General features: G+C 37.4%; 1 protein-coding gene across 2 annotated transcripts in view; it reads left to right on the top strand.

Moving 5' to 3' along the window:
• Nucleotides 1-23283, top strand: part of LOC127638919 (carbohydrate sulfotransferase 11) — a 49109-nt gene extending 25826 nt beyond the window's left edge. For both annotated transcript variants that reach the window (XM_052120677.1, XM_052120676.1), the window contains exons 2-3: nt 3740-3825; nt 17722-23283. In XM_052120677.1, coding sequence (XP_051976637.1) covers nt 3740-3825; nt 17722-18558 — 923 coding nt within the window. In that variant the 3' untranslated portion in view covers nt 18559-23283. The remainder of the gene's footprint in view (nt 1-3739; nt 3826-17721) is intronic.
• Nucleotides 23284-23581: the final 298 nt, after the last annotated feature.

Here is a 23581-nt window from a genome sequence, read left to right as displayed (position 1 = left end):
TTTTTATATTTGTGTATGTGGGTTTATGCATGACAGTGTTTTAGCTATAGTCTAATTTATGGTGTTGTCTGCTCAGAGCGGTGAAAACAGAAGTGATGTGTTTCAGTTAGAGGCAGATTAATGATAATCCTCCAGTATAATATAATCCTCTGCTGATGGACGGCTGCAAATGTGTAGCTGTGTGATGGTGGGTTGGTGGAAACAGGCCTGCTGGCAATGAGCAGCACAAGGTCATGTGTACAGCTGGGTTACTTACCAAATAATCTGGTACTTTACAGTTTTTACATTATTTCTATTTTTTTATATCTTTTTTTCTGTCTCATAAATTAAGATAGAAATGCACTTTTCGATAAAGGGGCAATATTTACCCCCTGTATGTTATTTTTTAGTTGCACTTCTGTACATTTGTGAGGGCCTATTTTTATATAAATATACTGCTTTTATGTGTAATATTTAATCTAATTATTAACATAAATTCTCAATCTGAATATTATATACCTATAATCAAAATCAACACATATTTAATGTACAGTATCAATATGTATAGTTATTAGCCGATTTTTATTTGACAGTTTATACATTCAGATTTCTCTCTCTCTCTCTCTCTCTTTCTCTTTTTTTCTCTTTGCGCCTCTTATATTTTGCTCTAATATTATTTTGCTTACATTATTTATTTTATGCAACAATTATTTCTTATTGAGTGGCAGATCAGATATTAACTTTTCATTTAAGGGGCAATATTTTCCCTCTGTATGTTATATTTGGGGGCATTTGTGTACCTTTATGAGGGCCTATTTTTATATAAATATACTGCTTTTATGTGTAATGCTTCAATTTATTCTATGTATTAACATACATGTGAATGGATTTCCTTTTATATAATTCAATTAACATGATCTCATATTTAATGTGAATTTACAAACAAGGCCTAGAATAAAATATTCATTTTATGAATTTATATTCATTTTATTTATATGAGACGTTAATAATAACAATATAAATATAAATCAGATGAATTCATTAAGGGGGCGTTTGTTGCCTCTATATATAGATTTTCATGGGTATGTCTTTTTTCTCCCCCAAAACCTGGTTAATATCTGATGCAGTACACTGTACACTCCGAGGGAACATTATAATAATTGTTTTGTTGGTGTAAACTGATGCATTCAGGTTGATTCGGTGATGTTAAATAATATTTTTGACTTGATCATTTAGATGCATACCTCTTGACATTTTTCTGTGTGTCCAGTGGCTGTAAAATCAATTTGGTGATAGTTGACTTTGGGGAGGTACATATTCCTGCTTTGTGTTTTTAGTCCTCTGATTTCCTCTTGGACTAAATAACATCTCTGTGCCCTTGGGTTCTTTTACTGGCGTTAGTTTCCCTTCTCTCTGGGATAAATTATTGCCATTAGATCTGTCTCATCTATCAACACTAAGGTATTTCATCAATGTGTACACCCTTACATCTTTGCATCTTAATATTCATAACCCCTCTCTTAATGCTCCAGTCCAAACAATGCCCAACTTTTTGATAAAGAGGCACATGTTAGCACATGGTCTACTTTTCCTTCATCCTCTCTTCCATTCCCAGCAGTCTCTGTTTTACTCTGTTCCCTTACCTCAAGCTGGATTAAACGGTCAGACATCATACGCTCTGAGAACGTTGCAAACTTACAGGCATTAACACACTTTTAAACAATGCTCTCTATGTGTGTGAACACATATGACTCTTAACATAACAGAAATACATGGTATAAGTCAAGATAATGTTACATGAGCGGTCAAAAGGCAAGTCTGCTGAGTTACACTCAGTGTAGAGCGAGAGAGCAAGGCAGAATAAACGATTGAATGTGGTACTAAATCTGTCAGTCTTAGTGCTACGGGAGCGTGTGGTACAGAGACTGCTTTCACGGGCACCATTTTAGCAGTGCTGGTCATTAGCTTTCATGAAGTGTTATTTCAGCAGTGCTGGTCACTCTCTATGGACTGGCTGTTGAGAGACAAACTGTATAAAACTATTACTGTCAGTTACAGCATGGCAGACTGTCTACACACGCTTTAGCATGGTTCAGTTATTCATTTATTCTAACACACAATAGCACACACATAACTTACAGTCATATTTATATACTCGCACTCTCTTAAGATGTGTGTGAGTGTAAGCGTGTTTATTCTGAGGGGAGGCAGAATAAAGACAAATTAATTTTATTGTTTATAAGGCGATTTGTAGGATGGCTTTACAGCTTTGCATTAGTAAAATCTTGCCCTTTCGCTTAAGGCAACCACTCAGATGTGTGTTTGTGTGTGTGCGTATTGGATATTAAGTGACCATTTGAACAATCCACTGGTGGTTTTCAAATGGTTTTACTTCAAGATCCAGATTTTACATTGGACATCAAGCGGCGGCCCAAAACAATACCAAAATTGTTTATCATGCAAACAAAAATATTAAGTAAACAAAAAAAATCCTTAAAGTGAATTATTGAAACGTATTAAAATAAATCATAATAATAAAATACTTTAAAATAATAATGAAATATTAAAAATAATACAATAGTTAACACAAATGTGCTTAACATAAAAAAGTATTGAAATAATTAATATTAATATTAATATAATATCAAATATACAAATATACAAGTGTGCTTTAAGTCAAATATTGAAATTTATTGAAATAATTAATATTAATATAATACTAAATAAAATAAAAATGAAATAATTTCAATAAAAATTTTTTACAAAAAGGTACTTTAAATCAAATATTGAAATATATTGAAATAATTAATATTAATATAATTCTAAATAAAAATTATAATTAAATAATTAAAATTATGGAAAAGTCAACAAAAATGTGCTTAAAATCAAATATTAAAATCTATTGAAATTATTTATATTAATATCAAACAATTTAATAATAATAATATCATTAGAATATTATTAACATGTGCAGTCAATATGAGATCAAACAGGATCACCAAAAATGAATTTTTAATGTAGTTTTTTATTTTATTTAGTTATTTAATTTGTATTTTTTTACCTTGCATAATTTCTTCATGTTTTTTAAGGATAAGGCCATATCATGCAACCTGTCCATGTTGGTATATGCCAAATTTGGCTAGCTTCTACAAGTGACCACATTTTCGCCAAAATATCAAAGTTTAATTGGATGCATAATGACGTCAACAACAAAACATATAGGAATTATTTTCTCCTCCCTTCGTATAAAGTAAAACATCCTAATTATTTGACTATTCTAACTGCAGAGATTCATTTTATTATCATTAAAGGCATTATCATTATTTTAATAAATTTGTATAATAGATTTAAGAAATGTTTTGTTAACTTGTGTATTATTTTAATTATTTTATTATTATTTCTATTTAGTAGTAATTCATTATTTTGATATATTTCAATCATTTATTTTAAGGACAGTTTTGCTGACTTTTGCATGATAAACTGTTTTGGTACCAAATCTGTGTCTTGTGCGCACTTATATGGTTGGTTGCATGTTATTATTTGCATTTCCCATTGATTTGTTTATTTATTTATTTATTTTGTCTCCATGCTGGATGCAACCCTATTAGAACAGATCTGTGATCCATTTTCGAATTGCAACCCACCAGTTTAGAGTGACTACACTACACATTGTATTGTAAGAAAACACACTTTTGATGTCTGCTTGTCTCTGTTTGTCTATTTTAACAGTTCGCTTCTCTGTTTCTGTGTTTTGTTGCAGTTATGAGGAGGAACCCATTCACAGTGGAGGGCTGCTGCCGAAAAGGCTCCAGAAACGCCTTACAAGAACTGTACAACCCTACACAGGTATCAGTGCTTTCTATGTTACACCCCTAAATTTAAGATGTCAGATGACATACATTACACACCAGAGTGCAATATTGTTGTTAAAACCTTGAATTAATAATAATCCTATTAATGCAAAATGATGATGTCATAATGGTTGACACAAATGTTATTTTGGCTTTGGACTATGGAGTACATTTTTTAGTTATGTCTATATATGCATACAGTATGTCTGATAAAGATTTAGTTGTGGAGTCTTTAAGTCTTTTAGCCTTTCTCTGCATTAAAAACAGCAGAAAAGAATAACCTCTGGACCTTCAGCAGAATGCCTGAACGTGTTACTATGGAAACACACAAGAGCACTCACATTTCATTTCCAATGTTAAACATGTGCGTTTTCTCAGCTTAGCCGAGCAGATCCGCTCAACCACAAAGCGAACATTATGTGTGGCTAGATTTCATCCGGTTTAATTTCACCTTTCTCTCTTTCTGTATTTCTCACGCTCACCTTCTTGTTTGTTTCTGTCCACCTCCAACTTTATGTGATTGATAGCCCATTTAAACTGTTCTTTGTCACCCGGACGACTTTCTTGTTCCAGAATGTAAGGACAGTGGGTGTAGCTGTAATGGTTTGTTTTCATCCTGCACTCCGCAACTTGCTCACCTTGAGACGGCAGTCCTAGTGCTTTCAGTATGTTTTGTACATAAATTAAGTTAAGTAGATGGTCTTGTCTGACACTACATTGCCTTCTAAATGAAGACATACAATAGACTTATATTGCAAATTATAACTATTATAGACTATCCGTGACTCAAAACCTCTTGCATTTTTCAGAATTAAAATACATTTTTATTTGATTTATGTATAGCTTTTTTAAGGACGTTCCCAAAATGTGTCCCCAAACACACCTGTTTTGATGTGCATCCGAACCCCTTAAAAAAAAGAGTACATCTTTTGGGTGGATGCAAAGTGAGTATGAATAAAGGTACAGTTTATTTTGACTTTCCATAAGTGAGTTTTCCATATGCAGCAGCACGAATGTAAAGTTTCATACATTTTTCCAGGAGTATGAGTCTTTCTTGCCTGACCACTTGTTAACCATTTGCCATTTGATACACATGAAGGCAACAGAGTTTCATTGAGTTTGGAGACACTTTTACGGGACTATTGCTTATCTATAAATTTCAATATACACACACACACACACACACACACACACACACACACACACACACACACACACACACACATTCACTCAAATTTGTTTTTATATCATTGTGGGGACTCACTATAGACTTTCATGAATTTTATGGATTTAATAGAGATCTAATGATAATATATATCCCCTAACCCTAAACCCTCAGAGAAACCTTATAACATTTTAACATTTAAAAAAAAACTGCGTTTACTAAGGCATTTTCCTCACGGGGACCGCTGGCTGGGCCCCACAAGGTAGGTGATCTCAGGTTTTACTATACTTGTGGGGACATTTGGTCCCCACAATGTAGTATAAACATGTACACACACACACACACACACACACACACACACACACACACACACACACACACACCACAGCTGATGTGTGCAGTTAATAGACCCAAACACTGTACATACATTACTTATGTGCTGGTATTATGTAGTAATGTTCAGCAGCCATTATATACACTCAAATACCATACAGTAAAAGCATTCTACTAGCCATTTAAATGCAGTATGTAGTTTTACAACACAGCTTTTATTATTCAGGCAGGAGCTGTGGCAGGTACTAAAACTATTACATAGAGACTATTATGGCAGATTACTCTCTCTCTCTCTCTCTCTCTCTCTCTCTCTCTCTCACTGTATTCTTTTACTGGCTGTTCGCTCTGTGCAAAGCTCTTTAGTCAGGTTGTAATGAACCTCTGTTCAGCTTTTTACTGATCCTGCTGTGTAATGAGACTCAAGCCCGATCGTTGAACATTTCCACTTTCTCTTTTTGTGTAAATGAGCTGGATATAGTAAATCTTACCATCTCAACCATAATGAGGACATCCCAAGAGATGCATAGTTTATTTTTACGTCTAGCTCCAACTGCAATTTCAGGCAATAAGCATGATAATCAAAATGATGAGTAGATACATTTATTTAATAGAGTTTAGTTTGGCTTGTTTGGCCTGAATGTATTGTGTACTAAAAAGGTCATGGACTTTAGGGTCTTTTCCAAAACATACAGACCTGCCTTGCTTTCTGCTTCCTACATGGCCATAGTAGCATTCTAGTATCCTAACTGAAATGTAGCTGCATAAGTGACTGATTTGGAATGCTCTAGATCAAAAACACAAATAGCATTGCTAACATGAAGCACAGTTAATAGAGATAGAGAGTGGAAATGTTTGGCGATTGACCTTAGCATGTTGCTAAGCTATCGATGCAATACTGATTTTAATAGACAGTGGAAATCTTTGGTGATCGATGTTAGCAAGTTGCTAAGCTATGGATGCATTACTGATTTTAAGAGTGTAAATGTCTGTCAGTCGAGTTTATCATGTTGCTAAGTTACCGATGCATTACTGATTTTAATAGAGCATATATATTTGGTGATTAGTGTTAGCATGTTGCTAAGCTAACAATGCAATACTGATTTTAATAGACAGTGGAAATCTTTGGTGATCGATGTTAGCATGTTGCTAAGCTAACAATTCAATACTGATTTTAATACCGAGTGGACATGTCTGGTGATCGATGTTGCTAAGATAGCGATGCAAAACTGATTTTTTTGGTGCGTTCATGTCAGAATGATCGGATTTACAAGTTGAGCCCACATGAACGCTACCACAAAGTCGGAATTGAGCCCTGAAAGCAAACTGATATTGGTATAGTAATTCAGTTTTACTCGTGAATTTTGACTGTGCAGTTTAGTTTGTCCACATTTTTTGTACTGTACTGTTTCTGAAATATAGCAATAAAGCTTGCCATAAAATAATACCATTTAGCTAGTTTATGAGGCAAAAGACATGTGCAACAAACATAATTTCCCATCATTATATGTGGCGGCACGAGAAATATAAAAAAGATATAGAAAGTGTCAAGCGCCTGTAAGTGAAAAAGAGAAAAAGATTTGAAACAGCAATACAAAAACAGTCTTCGTTAACTAAAATCCCTTGAACACACATCCGACTCCCGACCTCGTTAGTACAAACTTCCCTGGAGGACTTGAATGCACCTTTAATAGAGAGTGTAAATGTTTGGAGATCAATGTTAGCATGTTGCTAATATAACGATGCAACACAAGCATAGAAATACATAGCACATACAAATATTATAGTCCAATTTTTATTAGAATCAAGGATGAGAAATATATATCATTCAGTACTTTTCAGTATTTTTTCAGTGTATTCAATATATCTGCAATTGGCATAAAGTGCCTAAAATGCTGTCTAGGTAGGCAGCTCAATGAGTTTTATAACAGAGAGCAAGAGCAAGAGCGAGAGAGAGCTTATGGGCATGAACTGTGGAGTCAGTTGGCTGACAGCTGTCATACTTCTCTGTATCTAAGGACTCTTCTGGCCTTCTTCAATGGAACATGATTCCATCACTGTATATGAAAGAATGCGTATGTGATAACACCTGAGGGATGAACACACCCCAAATGTCATAAATGATTACACAAACAGGACGCAAGATCAGACAGGCAAACAGACATATCTAATCAAAGTGGATCTGACTCAGATACCAACGAACTGAAGCAACACACAAAAACACCTGCAGTCCCATCCGTCTGTTGTAACCATAGAATGCGTCTCTTTTGTTGGGCTTTAAACATCTTCACTGCTTTCTTTTACTCTTATTAGAGTCAGTTTTGGTACTTCATATTCAGATGTTTACAGACATGAGTTTGCGCTGGGACTAAATGCTGGACAAGACGTCAGGAAGCACTCACGTAGAGCAGAGAGTACTGCTTTAGTTTCAGCTTCACTGGCTCGTGAGAACCGAAGATTATCGTAAATGAACTCGCTGTTTATTTGTTTGTGTGTCTCAGGGCTATTGTTGTTTACTAAAACTAGGATAATATAGAATAAAAAAATTATAATAAGTAAACTGTAAAATAATTAACGCAAACCAAATTAAACACACACCAAATGTGTGTGTGTGTGTGTGAGTGGGAGTGTGTGTTTGTGAGTGTGTGTGTGTGTGTTAGTGAGTGTGTGTGTGTGTGTGTGTGTGTGTGTGAGCGTGTATTTATCAATTTGTGGGGGACATTTTGTTGGTCCCCATGAGGAAAACAGCTTTTAAATCGTATTAAATGATGTTTTTTGAAAAAGTAAAAATGCAGAAAGTTTTCTGAGAAGGTAAGGTTTAGGGGTAGGGGATAGAATATAAAGTTTTTACAGTATAAAAACCTATGTCTATGGAAAGTCCCCATAAAACATGGAAACCCAACATGTATGTGTGTGTGTGTGTGTGTGTGTGTGTGTGTGTGTGAGTGTAGTGTGTGTGTGTGTGTGTGTGTGTATGATTGAGGCACTCTTTGATAATCTGGTGAAAGTTAAGGCAGCCTTTCATTACACTTAAACTATTCAAAGAAGAACTATAATCATCGCATCATATGTCTCCTATTTCTCTCAACACACACACACACACACACACACACACACTCAAGCATACAACTCTGACATTAGTCTGTGAACTTGCTGAACTGAACTCCTTTATGCTGCGTCTCTGTAGCTCAGTATAAGATGCTTTTCAGGTGCGAGAGGTGGAAAATCACCGGCTTGACACGAGTTCCCAGGATCTCTTACTCCCCACCCTCCCTCATTTCCTCTCGTCCTTCCTTCTCTGAGTCTCTTTCTCTCACTGGCTCGGTGGGAATGTTATTATTTGTTGTTTTTAAGGCAGGTTTTTCAGGTGTGTAGGTTTGGATACAACAAGATGTGTCCATACACGCTCTTAAATCTTTTATCAAGGGATTTCAATCTGGGTTCCACAGAAAATTTGAGAGGGAAAAAAAATATTTCACAAATAGATTTTAACAGAAAGAAATAAAAAACAAATCTGCATATACTTTTGTGGAGGAAAAAAAAACTAATCACCAATGTTTTCTTTGACATGCTTACTGGTTGTACACTATTTCCTGTAAGCTGCTTTGAAGCTATAATCAAAAATGTAAATTGAAAAGGTTTCTCTAATATTCTGAAATTATGTAGAACACAAATATTTGGTGGAAAAAAGATACAGAACACTGTTTACTTTAAGTTAATAATCACCAGATAATATATTAATAATTGTGACCTGCTCCATCAGTTTGAGCCACTTAGACCCATACATTGGTTTTAAGCACTAAAGTAATATAATAAAAAAAAATTTAAATAATTATATCTAAGCAAAGTAATGATATTTCAACAAAGTAATTATATCATAAGAAAGCATGAAATTGAGACCTTTTACTTAATTGCATGAAACTCAAAATTATGGAAGCTGTAGTCCAATGACCAATAAAAGCCCATTATTAAAAATTGTATTTTATATATGTATACTACCATGATTTTATTATTCACACATTCAGTATAAATGGATGTTTCATGTTTCTTTACATAAGATTGTCTTTTCACATGCAAATATATAGCTACCTTCATATTTTATAAAGGTGGTCACTTTCAAAGTGATCATTATATTTAAGGTTCATTGGCATTAAAAAGTTTAAAACCTCTGTCTAACATCACACCCTGCCAACACATGGTAACATTTTCCCTGCACTTTTACACATCCTTCCAAACCAGGACACTGCAAGTCCATGTGCATGCGTTTGTGTGTGTTGACGCGTGTGCCTGGGTAGTAGACAAGGCACATTGGCAGCATTGGCAAAAGCCAGTGGAAACTTCCTGTGTTAGCGGAGGTCATTTGACACTATTCCCTTTCAGCCCCTCTCTCTATCTCTCTCTCTCCTGCTGTTCCATTCACCCTCCCTCTATAACCACCAGCATTGATGTACACCTTATTATATATTCTCTACAGGTCCAATGAAGTCACATTTAAGGCACACTTAAGGTAAATGATTAATTGTTACCACCAGATAATTATATTACAGTTTTTTTTAATAATCTAGTTATTGCAAGTTCACTTAAAAGGGTTTAATATTTTATACACCTTATCTATTCCCTAGTAACGTCAACTTAAATATGATTAAATTAGTTTTTTGGAGTGGGGCTTGCCCTTATAAAAGGATTGCAAAAGGCCCTTGCAAAAGGGTGTTGTGGTTTAAGGGGGTGTTACTGTATGGTTGCTAGTGTGTTCTGGGTGGTTGCTAGATGGTTGCTATGGTGCTCTTTGTAGTTGTAATATGGTTGCTAACTGGACCAAATAAAAGAGTTCACCCCCAAGCCTCTATGATATTCTGGTCTTTAGATATGGCTCATTCCCTCATTTAATGTATGCCTATGTATTTCTTTGCCCATTTTATTGTGCTATCTTATAGCACATTTCTCCTCAACAAGCCACATAATTCAAGATATCATTCATATCTTTATCACAAACACTGCGGGACTAGTTATGCTCAATTTTAATATATAGGTTCAAATCTCAAACTGTAAGTATGAGCAATAGTAATAATGAGAAATTTAGTGGAAAGAGATTGAATTGGATGATTCAATAATGGAATCATCAAGCACACGTGCTTTTATGAGAAATAATGTGATCATCCTTGCTGGTGCTTGGCTCTCTTTTACACTTCGTAAAAGTTGATTTGGCCTCGTAAACTATCTCATGGTAGAGGGTTTTATAGGAGATGCAGGCAGAGTAGTGTTCGCCTCATTCTCTTCCACTCATTGACACCAGATCAATTTTACTGCAGCAGAACTAAATCAAGCCTTCCGCTATAAGAGATAGACAAGAGATCTGTGAAGATGAGCAGTGCGTCGAATCAGGGACCGCTGGGAGTGTGCAGGGTAATACTTACAAGGACACCTTTATCAGCAGTATGTGTGACAAGTGTATGCAATGTCTAAAGAGGGCAAAGAAAGGTATTAACTGTCTTGCAGTGCAGTACTGAGAGACCTGGCATGCTGTTTGGTGTTTACTAAGCAAATTCAGACAGCCACACATACATACATACATACACATTCACTTTAACTAGCGCAGTGCTCAGCCAGGCTGAGTGTCCGCTCACAACCACAGCTCAGCAGGCATGAGTCATCATCGCCACTGCAACAAAGCGGGATGCCGACTTTACAGGCCAGGTGCATGGGTGCATGATAAGCATCGAACTGAGACCAGTTCTACTTGAATTTAAGCATCATTTTGTTTCATCATAGGATTATTCACTCTCTCTCACACGTACGCTCTGTGTGTGCCCTGTTTATTGCCTGGTATTAGCGACCACAAGTGCAAAGGCACCATACACATTTATCCAACACCTGGTAATATGTCTCTTTTCAACACCCGTGTTCAGAATTGAGTGGGGGGAAGGGGGGCTCTGATTTCATGACTGCATGCATCAATGATTATGTCAGTGTGTTACTGCATGATAATAAAGTGCAAAAAAGTATAAGAACAAAAAGAAAATGAGACAAAGGTGGCGCATCGTTTCTGCCAATTATACTTGCATTGAATCTAATCTGTTGTTTTAGTTATTTTATACTGAACTTCAGATGTGTGTCCTTCTAATCTGTGGCACTGCATGTTGAAATCAGACACTCTTTAGAAGATCTGTGAAAGATGAGACTTAAAAAGGGTTGCAAACTCGTATGCTGTTATTTTATCTGGAGAACACAAAATGAGAATTTTGAAGAAAATTCATGCAGCTATTATTCATACAATGAGAGAGAGAGAGAGAGAGAGAGAGAGAGAGAGAGAGAGAGAGAGAGAGAGAGAGAGAGAAGACTGACATTTTTTCTTTGGAACCTCATGGTGAGTAAATGAAAAAAAAAATCATTCATCAGTGTACTGTTTCTTAAATTCCTTCAAATGAATATGCACAGCATAGCACTGCTTATTTGGTCTTGGTAAGACCAACTCTGAATTTTGATTGGAGTGAGATTGAGATTGAGAGTCTTTCACAGGATAATTCCCTATTCAATTATTCTTTTATATTGTTGTTCTCTAGGAGGCACAGTTGAGATATTAGATATGCATTTTGGGACATCAGTAGAGCCAGATCAGCCAATGAAAATTGATTCTGAAAATGTAACCCTTCCTGTTTTACTGCGACCCTCTCAAATCAGATTTATTTTGTGAGTTCAGCTTCAGACCTCTGAGTGTGCTAATCTCTCTTTCTTTCTCTCTGAGCTGAGATCAATGGATGATAAATCTCAGCATTGGGACAGTTGGAGGGAAGGATGAGAGATGGGAGGGGTCTGACTGTCTTTAATAATGTATCTCTTGCATGACTGAGAGCGGCATATGAGGTCATCACGGTCACGGGGTCAAATGTGTTTGTGCTGGTGGAGAAAATATACTCTACCATTTACTGTTATGGGGGTTCTGGACCCCCCCCCTTTGGAATTACCTTCATACAAACACGCTGCCTGTGAAGTCATTGACTGATTGGGCAGCGAGGCTGCTAAGCAGCTGCTTTAGGTTTCAGACACAGCCTATGGGTAATAGAGCCTCGCAAAAAGCATAAACACTAAACTCTCGGTGAGATGTTAGCACCCTCTCTGGCATGCAAACCAGGGCTTTGAATTTATGATAACTGATGCTTTCCTCTTGGGTGTCGTGTATGTTTGGTATTAACGGTGTTGTGCTGGAGAGTCTGAACGTGGCAGTCTGAATGTGAAGACAAATGTGCGCATGTTGGTGTAACACACAAACACAAGCGTACCACAAACACACTAACACAAAATCATTCTCAATGCTACCCTTGTAGCTTATCATCTTGACAAAATGCAACAATTACCGTAGGCAACTTACTGCCAGCTGTGTTAAAGTAAAACTAAATTAAAGTAATAGTACAATGCATTTAAGAGCACACTGTAAAGCAAATGGATAATTTATTCACAAATACTATTTTCTTTTTATTTGTATATATATATACATGCTGAACGTGAATGGAAAAGTATGTAGTTTTCTTTCTTTCAAACCTCTGCCAGAAGTTGAGTGTGTGCGTGTGTGTGTTTTATGCCAGTATTATTATGCGAATGCATTCCAGCTATCTAATTGCGGCGGAGAGCAGCTAGCCTGGTTGGTGTGCTGGGAATACATTTGCTCTGGGCGTCTATAGACAAGCAGAGTACCATGTGAATGTGTATTTTTGTCTGAGAGAGAGAGACACAGAGAGAGAGAGAGACTAAAGTGTAAAGAGAGAGAATCCATATGTCTTAGCATCCTTTTCTACTCTGTGATAGCAAGATGGAAGTCTGACCAACAGATACAAGATGGACTTGCGACAAGAAATAAACAAAGAAAAAACCTGTGATCTGCATTCTCACTGAGTGAATTACTCTGCTGCAAAACCTAGTGAGCTGCCTGATGCAAAGCATGCTCCAAAAATAAGCTTCTTAATTATGCCGCATACTAAGGGGCTGTTCAAACCAAACTTGTTTTTGCACTCAAAAATAAAAAGCTATAGATGCAGCGTAACAAAACAGAACACAGGTATCTCAACATGTGTTTTTTTACTTGACTTGACAGTGTATAAAAAACACGGCGCTCTTCGTGAGATGCTATAAAAACAGCGAGATGCGGCTCAACGGTCAAACACGTCCAACTTTGTTTCATAGAATCGCATAACTATACTTACGTTTTTTGCACAATTATTTTTTCGTGGCTTGTTGTATTTATCATAGCAGTTTCCTGGTGAAATTAACACTAGAAGTGCTAAAACTACAGATTATCAGTTCATTAACACGTACTTTTCGCCCTATTCCTCACACAATGCTACCTTATGACATCAAAGCTACAAAGGTCTGATCACCATACACTTGCATTGTGAGGACCTACAGAGCTGAGGTATTCCTCTTAAAATCTTTGTTTGTGTTCTGCTGAAGAAAGAAAGTCATACACATCTGGGAGGGCATGAAGATGAGTAAATGATGAGAGAAATTTCCTTTAAAAACCTAAAATATTTGATAAGGGTATAGCTGCAGACAGAGCTCCAAAAAAGGGCCAGGAGCTCCAAACTGCCATCAAAGATATAGGGAGCCCCTTACATACAGTAAACCTTTCCCTAACCCTATCCATCTGTGGAGGTGTCATCCCCTTTTGGAGTAACCCCGCCTACTTCTGGATAAACAACGCCCTATGCTGGAGATTCTGCCCCCATTTGGAGATCTCCAGGCTGCAGCTAAAGAGTACAATGGGGTTAAAGGCACCCCTTAAGGAAATTTAGCTTTTTTCTGATCACAAAATATATCAAGTTCAAAAAACAAACAAAACATATTGAAAATGGATGGAGCAAATAAATAATAATGAAAGGTTGTTTGGATTTAAATTCATAAAAAAAAAAAAGGTGGCGAGGGAGCCTTTTACTCCACACCTGGGGTAAAAGGCCTCTAGGGGGTTTAAAGTGATATTGTGTAGATACCGGGCCAATAGTTATAAGGTGCAATTTATCAACTAATGCAAATAATTTTGAGACACCAAGTTGCTTTTTTGAGCAACATATTAAGATGATGCTTAGTCTACTCAAAATAACTACTTCAGAAAAGGTTAACCATTTCCTGTTAATTTCAAACACATTTGGCATTTTATTACATCTCAAGTATTCTATAAACAAACTAATCTCTAATATGATTGGATGAGCCCACTTTGAGCATTTTTATAACAAATCTATTCGCTACACTTTACAATTTAGCCCCTGCAACAGGGGGCTTTTACCCCAAATACTATCCTAACACTTATTGGACAGTTATTGAAAAATGATTGATTTAATGACCTTAAACAAAACTGCTTTGCAAAAATGATAAATAAGTATTTTGTCTCAAAAGTAATGTGTTAACTTTAGGAATATTCATTAGCTTGACAAATTTGCAACATTTAAAAAATGTATAAAAATGAGATCCATGTAACAGGACAGTTTTCCAGTGCATAGTGACAAGCAGATGTTTATTAAAGTGCTGTGGTATTTTTTGTTGCTATTTAGTGTTTTGGGAGAAAATGAAATCAATGGGGCCTTTTTACCCCGTGGAGCCTTTAGCCCTGCTGTACCCTACCAACTTGAAATATTTAGGGCTAAAAAACTCACTTGTAGCGCCACTCAGTGGACATTTCACCTCGGCACTGCCACAATACGTGCAATGAATCACATAATATACTTATAAGCAAAAATGTCACCTCAGTCACACAATTTTCATGAGATCAGACAGAATACGTCTGTATGGCACATGCTTATAGAAATACGTAGAGAAACGACTGAAAAACAGTGCAGATGGGTGCAAACAGCCCATAAGATACTTTGCGTTGGCCAAATTTGAAGGTAGTCACGTGTATCCTTCATGTAGAAGGCAATCCCAGAATGCATTTTCATGAGCTCAGTAAAAAAATAAATCCAAAATGGCAGACGAAGCGAGATAAATTAATATTATAAATGAACTTATATATCATTAAATATACGTTCTGCCTATGAAGGCAAGTACGCAGCAAGAAAGCTCAGTAGGTTTTAGAACAAAGCTATAGTCACATGCATGTAGCTGTTCTTAGCCCTCTCAACACACAGATCACGCACAGACACACACGCACACTTCTTGCTTTGAACTGGCCCCATGGACATACGGTTGTGGAGTTGCTTATTGCATCCGTGGTTGATAGTGTTATTCATCAGATCAGAGAGAGATAGGAGAAAGAGAGGGACACAAAGGGAAAACAGCTAAAATTCTGCATAAAATGACTAAACCAAGAACTGCCAAATCATAAAGTACCTTACATTCCCTCTTCACCACCTGTTTTATTCTTATTTAGCCTCTCTTTATCTGTGGAGTGCAGAACCAACAGCAAGATGAGCAGCTCAAGCTTTTAGATCAAGGTTTTCTATTACCAAAGTCCTGACGTGTCTGCAGGAAGTGAAGTGGGCACTATATCATTAGCTATATATGTATGAAGAGGCAATGCTTCCCAGAAAAGCTCTGAGTGTTTCAAAATGACTCTGCCAAATACTGTATACTGTGCTCTGCTGCTGTTACTGATGAGCTCTTTGTGTATAGTGATAAAGATTTTACAATCCTACAGACAGAGATAGAGAGATAATTTGATAATGATTGTAATTCATTCTGGTGTTAGACACAGTACAGAGACACACAGTCTCATGCTTCTGTGAATGGAGTTCTTGGATTAATTTAAAGGGATAGTTGACCCAAAATGAAAATTCTGTCATTATTTATTCACTCTCATTTTGTTCCGATCAAATGCTGACAGAGTTTTAATTTTTGGGTGAATAATCCCTTTATCATCACTATGGACTTACACATCTCCATTGTGAAAATGAAAGAATTATGAGCTTATGTTCTGTTCTGAATGTGTTCAGACATGATTTAAATCTCCTTGCCAATTCATCTGCTGATTCTAAGAATCTTATAAACTGTCAATACAGATACTAGCCATACAACTCTGTGGGAAAATTCCACTTGAACAGAGAGCTCAATTTGAGAGTGGGTTTGTATAAAAGAGAGAGAGAGAGAGAGAGAGAGAGCGAGAGAGACAAAGGGAGAGATAGACAGTGTTTGTGGGTAGGTGTAGGTTTGAATAATGATTCTGGAGAAGCGTTCTGTGTTCTGTGTAAATATTAGATTACATCCAACATGCCAAAACTTGAGAGTTCGAGACACCTGTTTTTTTTTTTTTGCGCACATACATGAGAGCTGGAAAAGAGCAGCCAGCGAGACAGCGCGTGTGTCATAAATGGAGTCTGTATTTGGTATTATCGATAGTGTAGAAAGACAGGTATCATTAATATGTATTACTTAATATTAAAATATATTGTTAAATTATTAAAAAGATAAAATGTTTTATGGGAAATGGTCTGCACTTATATAGCGCCTTTTTTAACCTTAGAGCTTACCAAAGCTCTTTACACTGTGTCCCATTTACCCATTCACACACACACACACACACACACACACACACACACACACACACACACACACACACACACACACACACACACACACACACACACACACTCATACACTAATGGTGGCAGAGCTGCCATGCAAGACGCTTGCCTGCCATTGGGAGCAACTTGGGGTTCAGTGTCTTGCCCAAGGACACTTCAGCCTGTGGAGTCATGTGAGCCGGGAAACGAACCGCCAACCCTGCGATTAGCAGCCGACCCGCTCTACCACCTGAACCACAGCCGCCCCCAGCCCATGCGTTACTATACCTGTATGGCTCGTTTAATGTATTGTAGCAGTTTTCTGGTGAAAATAACACAAGAGGTGCTACAACAACAATTACTTTTACTCACGTTCACACAAATCATGAGTAAAACAGCAGATTAAAGTGAGGAGAGAATGTTCCTATGTCCAATGAGGGCCTAAGGTTTTATTTCTTTGGTATTATTGAATGTGAGCATAATGTTGTCAGTTACTTCTCTATTAGAGACTCCATTGCCTGCAGCATAGGTCTTATGATTATCTAAAAGTAGTGGTCAACTGATATGGGTTTTTTAATGGCCGATATGATATATAGATAGCAGGGTGGACGGATGCTGATATAATGCTACAAAGTATAATACAATTTAAAGATAGCAAATGAGATCTGCTCACAATAGTGTAATTGAATAAAAATGAACAGTTACTGTAGTTATTTTACACAATCTTTACTTAAACTATGTAAAAAAATATTGAAAACAGAAAATTTAAAGCAGATACCCCAGCTATCCATTGACAAGGCTGCCGGTAAGTTCATGAACTCTCACTATGCAGAAGGAAGACTCCTGTTAATCGACCAAGCAGACAATCTATTAGGCCATACTGTTACAATAATCTCTTTTTTCCTTTCTTTCCCAGCCTTTGTTGCATCAAGCCCGACGAGATCAGGTAGTGGACACATGTCGTGCCCACAGCGCATCCAACCACAAGAGACGTGTCTTGACACCCAGCGACCTCAAGCACCTAGTGGTGGACGAGGAGCATGAGCTCATCTACTGCTACGTTCCCAAGGTTGCCTGCACCAACTGGAAACGTGTCATGATGGTACTGAGCGGCCGGGGCAAGTACAGTGACCCCATGGAGATCCCGTCCAACGAGGCCCACGTACCCTCCAACCTCAAGACGCTCAACCAGTACAGCATTCCCGACATCAACCACCGCCTCAAGAGCTACCTCAAGTTCCTCTTTGTACGCGAGCCCTTCGAGAGGCTAGTGTCAGCTTACCGCAACAAATTCACACTACGCTACAACACCTCCTTCCACAAACGCTATGGAACGAAAATCGTGCGGCGATACCGCAAAAACGCGACGGTCGAGGCGTTGCAAAACGGTGCAGATGTCAAGTTCCAGGAGTTCGCGGAGTACCTGGTGGACCCGGCCACTCAGAGAGAAGCTCCGTTAAACGAACACTGGCAGACGGTTTTCTCGCTATGCCACCCGTGCCACATTCACTACGACCTGGTCGGCAAATACGAGACATTGGAGGAAGACTCCAACAACGTGCTAAGGCTGGCTGGAGTCGGCGACTCATTGCGTTTTCCATCATACGCCAAATCCACTCGTACAACCGACCAGATGGCGGCAATATTTTTCAACAACATCAGCTCAACGCAGCAGAGCCAGCTCTACCAACTCTACAAATTGGACTTCCTTATGTTCAATTACTCAATTCCCAGCTACCTAAAACTGCAGTAAACACATTTGCAGTTGCGTGAACACACATTGTGAGCTCTAAGCTTGTTCAACAAGGTCAACCAATGGGAGACGGACATTGGCGGAGGCTGGTTTGGATTAACCAAACACTTTAATGTAAAATTGTATTTATATCCGCATGGACGGTTGCTTTATTTTGATATGACCAAGGAGCTTTCAGTCAAACTGCAAGTAAGGCAAATATGGGACATTTTGGAAGGAATTTGAAATTAAATTTTTAAGACTAGGGTCTGAATCCTACTATATTTGTCTATTGAATTGTAAATGTTCAGTTTGAAGGCTCCAATTCCCAAACATCAAAAGCAATATTAGAGATTACGAGCCATACCTGCTCAACTGGTTTCACCTTTTAATATTAATCTGGTTTTATCTTTTAATAATTAATCTGCCACTCACAACCATTATCAAAGCTTCACAGTAAGGAGCGCCTCGAGAATTTAAGACTTAATAAGACTTAAGATATAATCAGACTTGTTCTGACTTCAATTCCCCCACTTCTAATTGCGTGTTCCCTTGGGAAGTTTCCCACAACTCTCTCTTCTCTCCCATAGAAGGCCTTTGAGTGTGTGTATTCAAATGGTGCATATTTAAAGGAAGACCTTATATGCACACTAAAATAAGGATTATATAAAAGGCATTGAGCGGTGCCTTACAGAAGGGGTGTGACCAAATGTGATTGACAGTGAGTGGCTTCTCCCACTAGGTCAGTTAGGGGGTCGCATCCGTAGCAGCTGGGAGGTCAGAGGTCAATGCGGGTTCAAGCTTGGCCCTTTTCCAGGGATTCAGTTAGCATGCTGTTCCCACAACCCCCTCTTCACTCCCTTGGTTGGTCTAAATTTAAGGATTGTTTTTTTTTTATTTTGTATTTGTTTATTGTCTAATGAAAAAGTGGCTGCGAGCAGCACAATATAGTAGTATTTTGAATTACTGTGTGAAATAGAAATAAGGAAGATTTAATATTTTGTTTCCAGGAATGGAAAGCAGCCCTGCTGGAAAAAAAGCTGTAGCTGGTCAGGCTGGTCTGTTTGCTGGTTTTAAAGGGGGTTTGACTATCTAGATCAGGCCATCTTAAACCAGCTAAGACCAGCAAACCAGGCTGGTTTAAGCAGTTTTTTCTCCAGCAGGGAGCTTAGAGGTAGAGATTTTAATTGTTATCATTTCTTCATATTTCATTTCGCCTCTTATGCAGAGCACTGTTGCCAGGATACCTCGCTGGTTGTTTTGTGAGGGGTGTACGGAAAACGGGCAGGACTTCGTTTTCTGAGCTGTTCTCATGGGAAAGTTTCACACACTGGTGTGTGTTTGAGCGAGGGAGAGAGAAACTACAAGCAAAATCTGTTCAATCCATTAGATGATTGCTTCTTCTAAATGTCTTTCCCAATTTGGGCAGTTCAAAGGAACACTGTAATTTAGTGAGCTGTCTTTTTATGACCTTTAATTTGCTTTGATGGTGCACGAAAATGATGAAATTGCTTATTTATATGTGCGATGGCCACAAGTGTGCACGTCCAAGTTCTTTTAATGGACAAAAGTCTCACGCTGGCAAAGGTGGCCCAAGGCAGGGCTAAAAGGCTTGCTTTAAAAAAAAAAAAAAAAAAAAAAAGCATCCAGGGTTTATTTGACCTGAATAATTGAGTGCTGATTAGCAGGATTTTTAGGAGCAGGGTCTTTATTGGAGACCACATAAACACAACTGTCAAAACCAAGCCACAAGATATTAACCTTCTCACTCTCATTCGTTCTATTGCTGTTGCTATTCCTTTCTCACGCTGCTTTTCCTAAATCTTACCCCCTAGAGAGGGTATTAAAAAAAATTGTTATCCCCATGCCGATTAGCCACCAAGCTCCTGGACTGAAGCAGCTGAGAGTGAAAAATGCTCTTGTTGAGCTGTCTGTAATGTGGACAGAATTAGAAAGGGTTTGATCTAGAGGCGGGGTCTGTCGATCACATTTGACCGCGGCTTGGCATCGCTTGTTTGTAGATTCCATCACTGTATTACTAATATTGTAGTGGCCATTTTTCTTGGCAGAAACCATAGTTTTAATGCAATTAACTATGGTGTTAGTACAGTAATTTGGTGGTATTATAGTAACCATAGTTATTTTTGTGGTTACTGTAAATTTACAAAAAATACCATGGTTACTGTAGTAAAAGCAAGATAATTTTTTCTACGGTAAGGATAGGTTTAGGGGTAAGGGTTAATGTAGTGTGTCTGTGGGACTCTAAATAAACACAATAAACACACTAAAGGGATGCCCTTATACTGTATGTTAGTATTTAAATATGGGTGCAAATAATATCTGGCAATATTTGCACGGGGTGTAAATAGCATATACCATTATTTGCACCAGGGTGCAAATAGCATCTGCCAAAAATATCTGGGTGAAATCTGTCATCATTTACCTTCAAGTTTGGCTTCAGTTACAGTACCATCCATATTGAAAATGTCATCCCTAAACGCATCACTAGGGTTTCAATAGACTTGAATAATCCCAGTTTAGCAAGGTTCTCTTTCACTGACGCATAAAGCCATTGTCAAAACCAGCTGTTACATTGCAGTAGTTGCCTGTTCAAATCCCTGTTCTCATTCCTAGCCAGAACAGGAAATGAGTTTCTAGCAAAACGAATCAATCTGAATCAGCATTTCCCCTACTTAATTTGATTCATCAGCTCAGAAAACAAAGTGTGTCCAGAGAAGAATCACTTCTCATTTTTGTGTTGAATGTGTTTTATTTAATTTGTTCTGTAATAACAAACATGGTACAGCCTCATTACAGCCGTACTGATACACGCATTAGTGCCCACATTAGCAGCAGGCACAGTGCCTTTCAAACACTCAGTATCATCAAATGCACTCTAGCACACATTGTACATCTCACTTTAATTTATGACAGAGTGCCTTCATGCACATTAACACACACAATTGTGCACTTAAAACACACCGCAATATCTCACCTCAAGTTTCACCATCCATCAACGCAAGCCCGCTAACATGGTTTACCTGTTGCTGTATTTGCCCGTAGTATAATTAATGTCTATATTTGTTCAATGCAGTCATATGTTCTTCGAAATCACACTTAAGCAGCCATGTTTGTGGGTGTGTGTATGTATGTGGTTTCCCACTGCAAAAAAATATTTTCTTACTGAGTACTTTTGTCTTGTTTTCCAGTAAAAATATCTATACATTCTTTTTTATTTCTTTTCTCCCCAATTTGGAATGTCCAAATGTCCTCCTGGTGGCGTAGTGGTTCGCCTCAATCCGGGTGGTGGACGACGAATCTCAGCTGCCTCAGCGTCTGAGACCGTCAATCCGTGCATCTAATCACATGGCTTGTTGAGTGCGTTACCACGGAGACATAGTGCGTGTGGAGGCTACACGCTATTCTCCGCGGCATCCATGCACAACTCACCACACACCCCACCGAGAGCGAGCCACATTATAGCGACCAAGAGGAGGTTACCCCATGTGACTCTATCCTCCCTAGCAACTCGGCCAATTTGGTTGCTTAGGACACCTGGCTGGAGTCACTCAGCACATCCTGGATTTGAACTCATGACTCCAGTGGTGGTAGTCAGCATCTTCACTCTCTGAGCTACCCAGGCCCCAAAAATATCTATATGTTCTTAAAACAAGATACATTTTTTTGAAAAGAAAAAATACATGAGATATTTCATCTTTTTTTCCAGAGAAATCTAATAACATTTTATTTATGCTTAAAACAAGAAGAAGAAAAAAATGATTTGCCAATGCAGTAAGACAAAAATAAATAAATAAATAAAACCTTTCATATAGAAAGCAAGCTTATTTTTCTTACACCATTGAAAAAGATTTATTTTCTTATTTTAAGCATAAATCCCACCAATTTTGCAAGATTTTTCTGAAAACAAGACTCAATATCTTATACCATTTTGCTTCTCATGTATTTGTATCTTGTTTTAATAATTTTTAATATATTTTTACTGGAGAATAAGGCAAAAATACTAGTAAAAAATACTGTGTGGTGCTTTGCAAAGAATCATTCTCTTAATCAGTCACTTGTTTTCCAGTACAAATATCTAAACATCCTTAAAACAAGAAAAATTCACTTGAGAAACACAGATTTGTTTTCAGAGACTATATCTTGAGTTAATTTTGTTTACCCCATTGGCATTTTTCTTAAGCATAAAACTTATAAAACATTTATTTTAAGCATAAATCTCACAAAAAATATTTTTGTGTGGTTTATGCTTAAAACTAGAAGAAAAAACTGCCTGTGGGATTTAAAAAACATAATTCAAGATATATTCTCTGAAAAAAAGTCTTTATATCTCAAGCATATTTTGCTTCTTAAGTAAATGTAACATTACTGAAAAACAAGACAAAAATATTGATTATATATATTTCGTTTTTTCCAATGTGTGTTCATTTGGCTGGCTGATTTGCATTTTTTAAGCAATTATCAGGCTCACAAACATTGTTAAACAAGCCACAGTCTAATTTATTTATTTATACTTTGATGTCATCGATACAGACAATTTCCCCTTTTTTTACTTTTCAGTATTCAGGATGGACTCTGTTGAGTCACTGGGTTGGACTCATGTCCTGTAAATGAGAAAAATACAAACCAAGTGAACTGTCTGATCAATGTGCTCCCTGGAGTCTCTCTCTCTCTCTCTCTCTCTCTCTCTCTCTCTCTCTATGTTTTCTCAATAAAGCTGAAACTGAAACCCTACAGGCCAATTTCTCATTGTCTCCACATAATCATTCAAATTAAATGAAAACTTTGTCTTCTGTCACTTCGAACAGATTGTTCCAACACATTCTGTTCCTCTCACCTGCATGGTTTCCAGCATTTTACTCTCAATCTACAATCTATAGAAGAACATCAATTTTCCTTCTGATACAAACCTGCTGGAACGGGAAAGTACACTCCATTCTACTAAAAATGTTTGCCTGAAGAGATTGCATGGCCATATTCTTGAGTTTGTGAACCAGTAATGAATGTAGTTGAAATAGCCAAAACT

This window comes from Xyrauchen texanus, chromosome 47 (genome assembly GCF_025860055.1).
Source record: "Xyrauchen texanus isolate HMW12.3.18 chromosome 47, RBS_HiC_50CHRs, whole genome shotgun sequence".
In the NCBI taxonomy this organism is placed as follows: domain Eukaryota; kingdom Metazoa; phylum Chordata; class Actinopteri; order Cypriniformes; family Catostomidae; genus Xyrauchen; species Xyrauchen texanus.
This window is presented reverse-complemented; position numbering and strand designations above follow the sequence as displayed.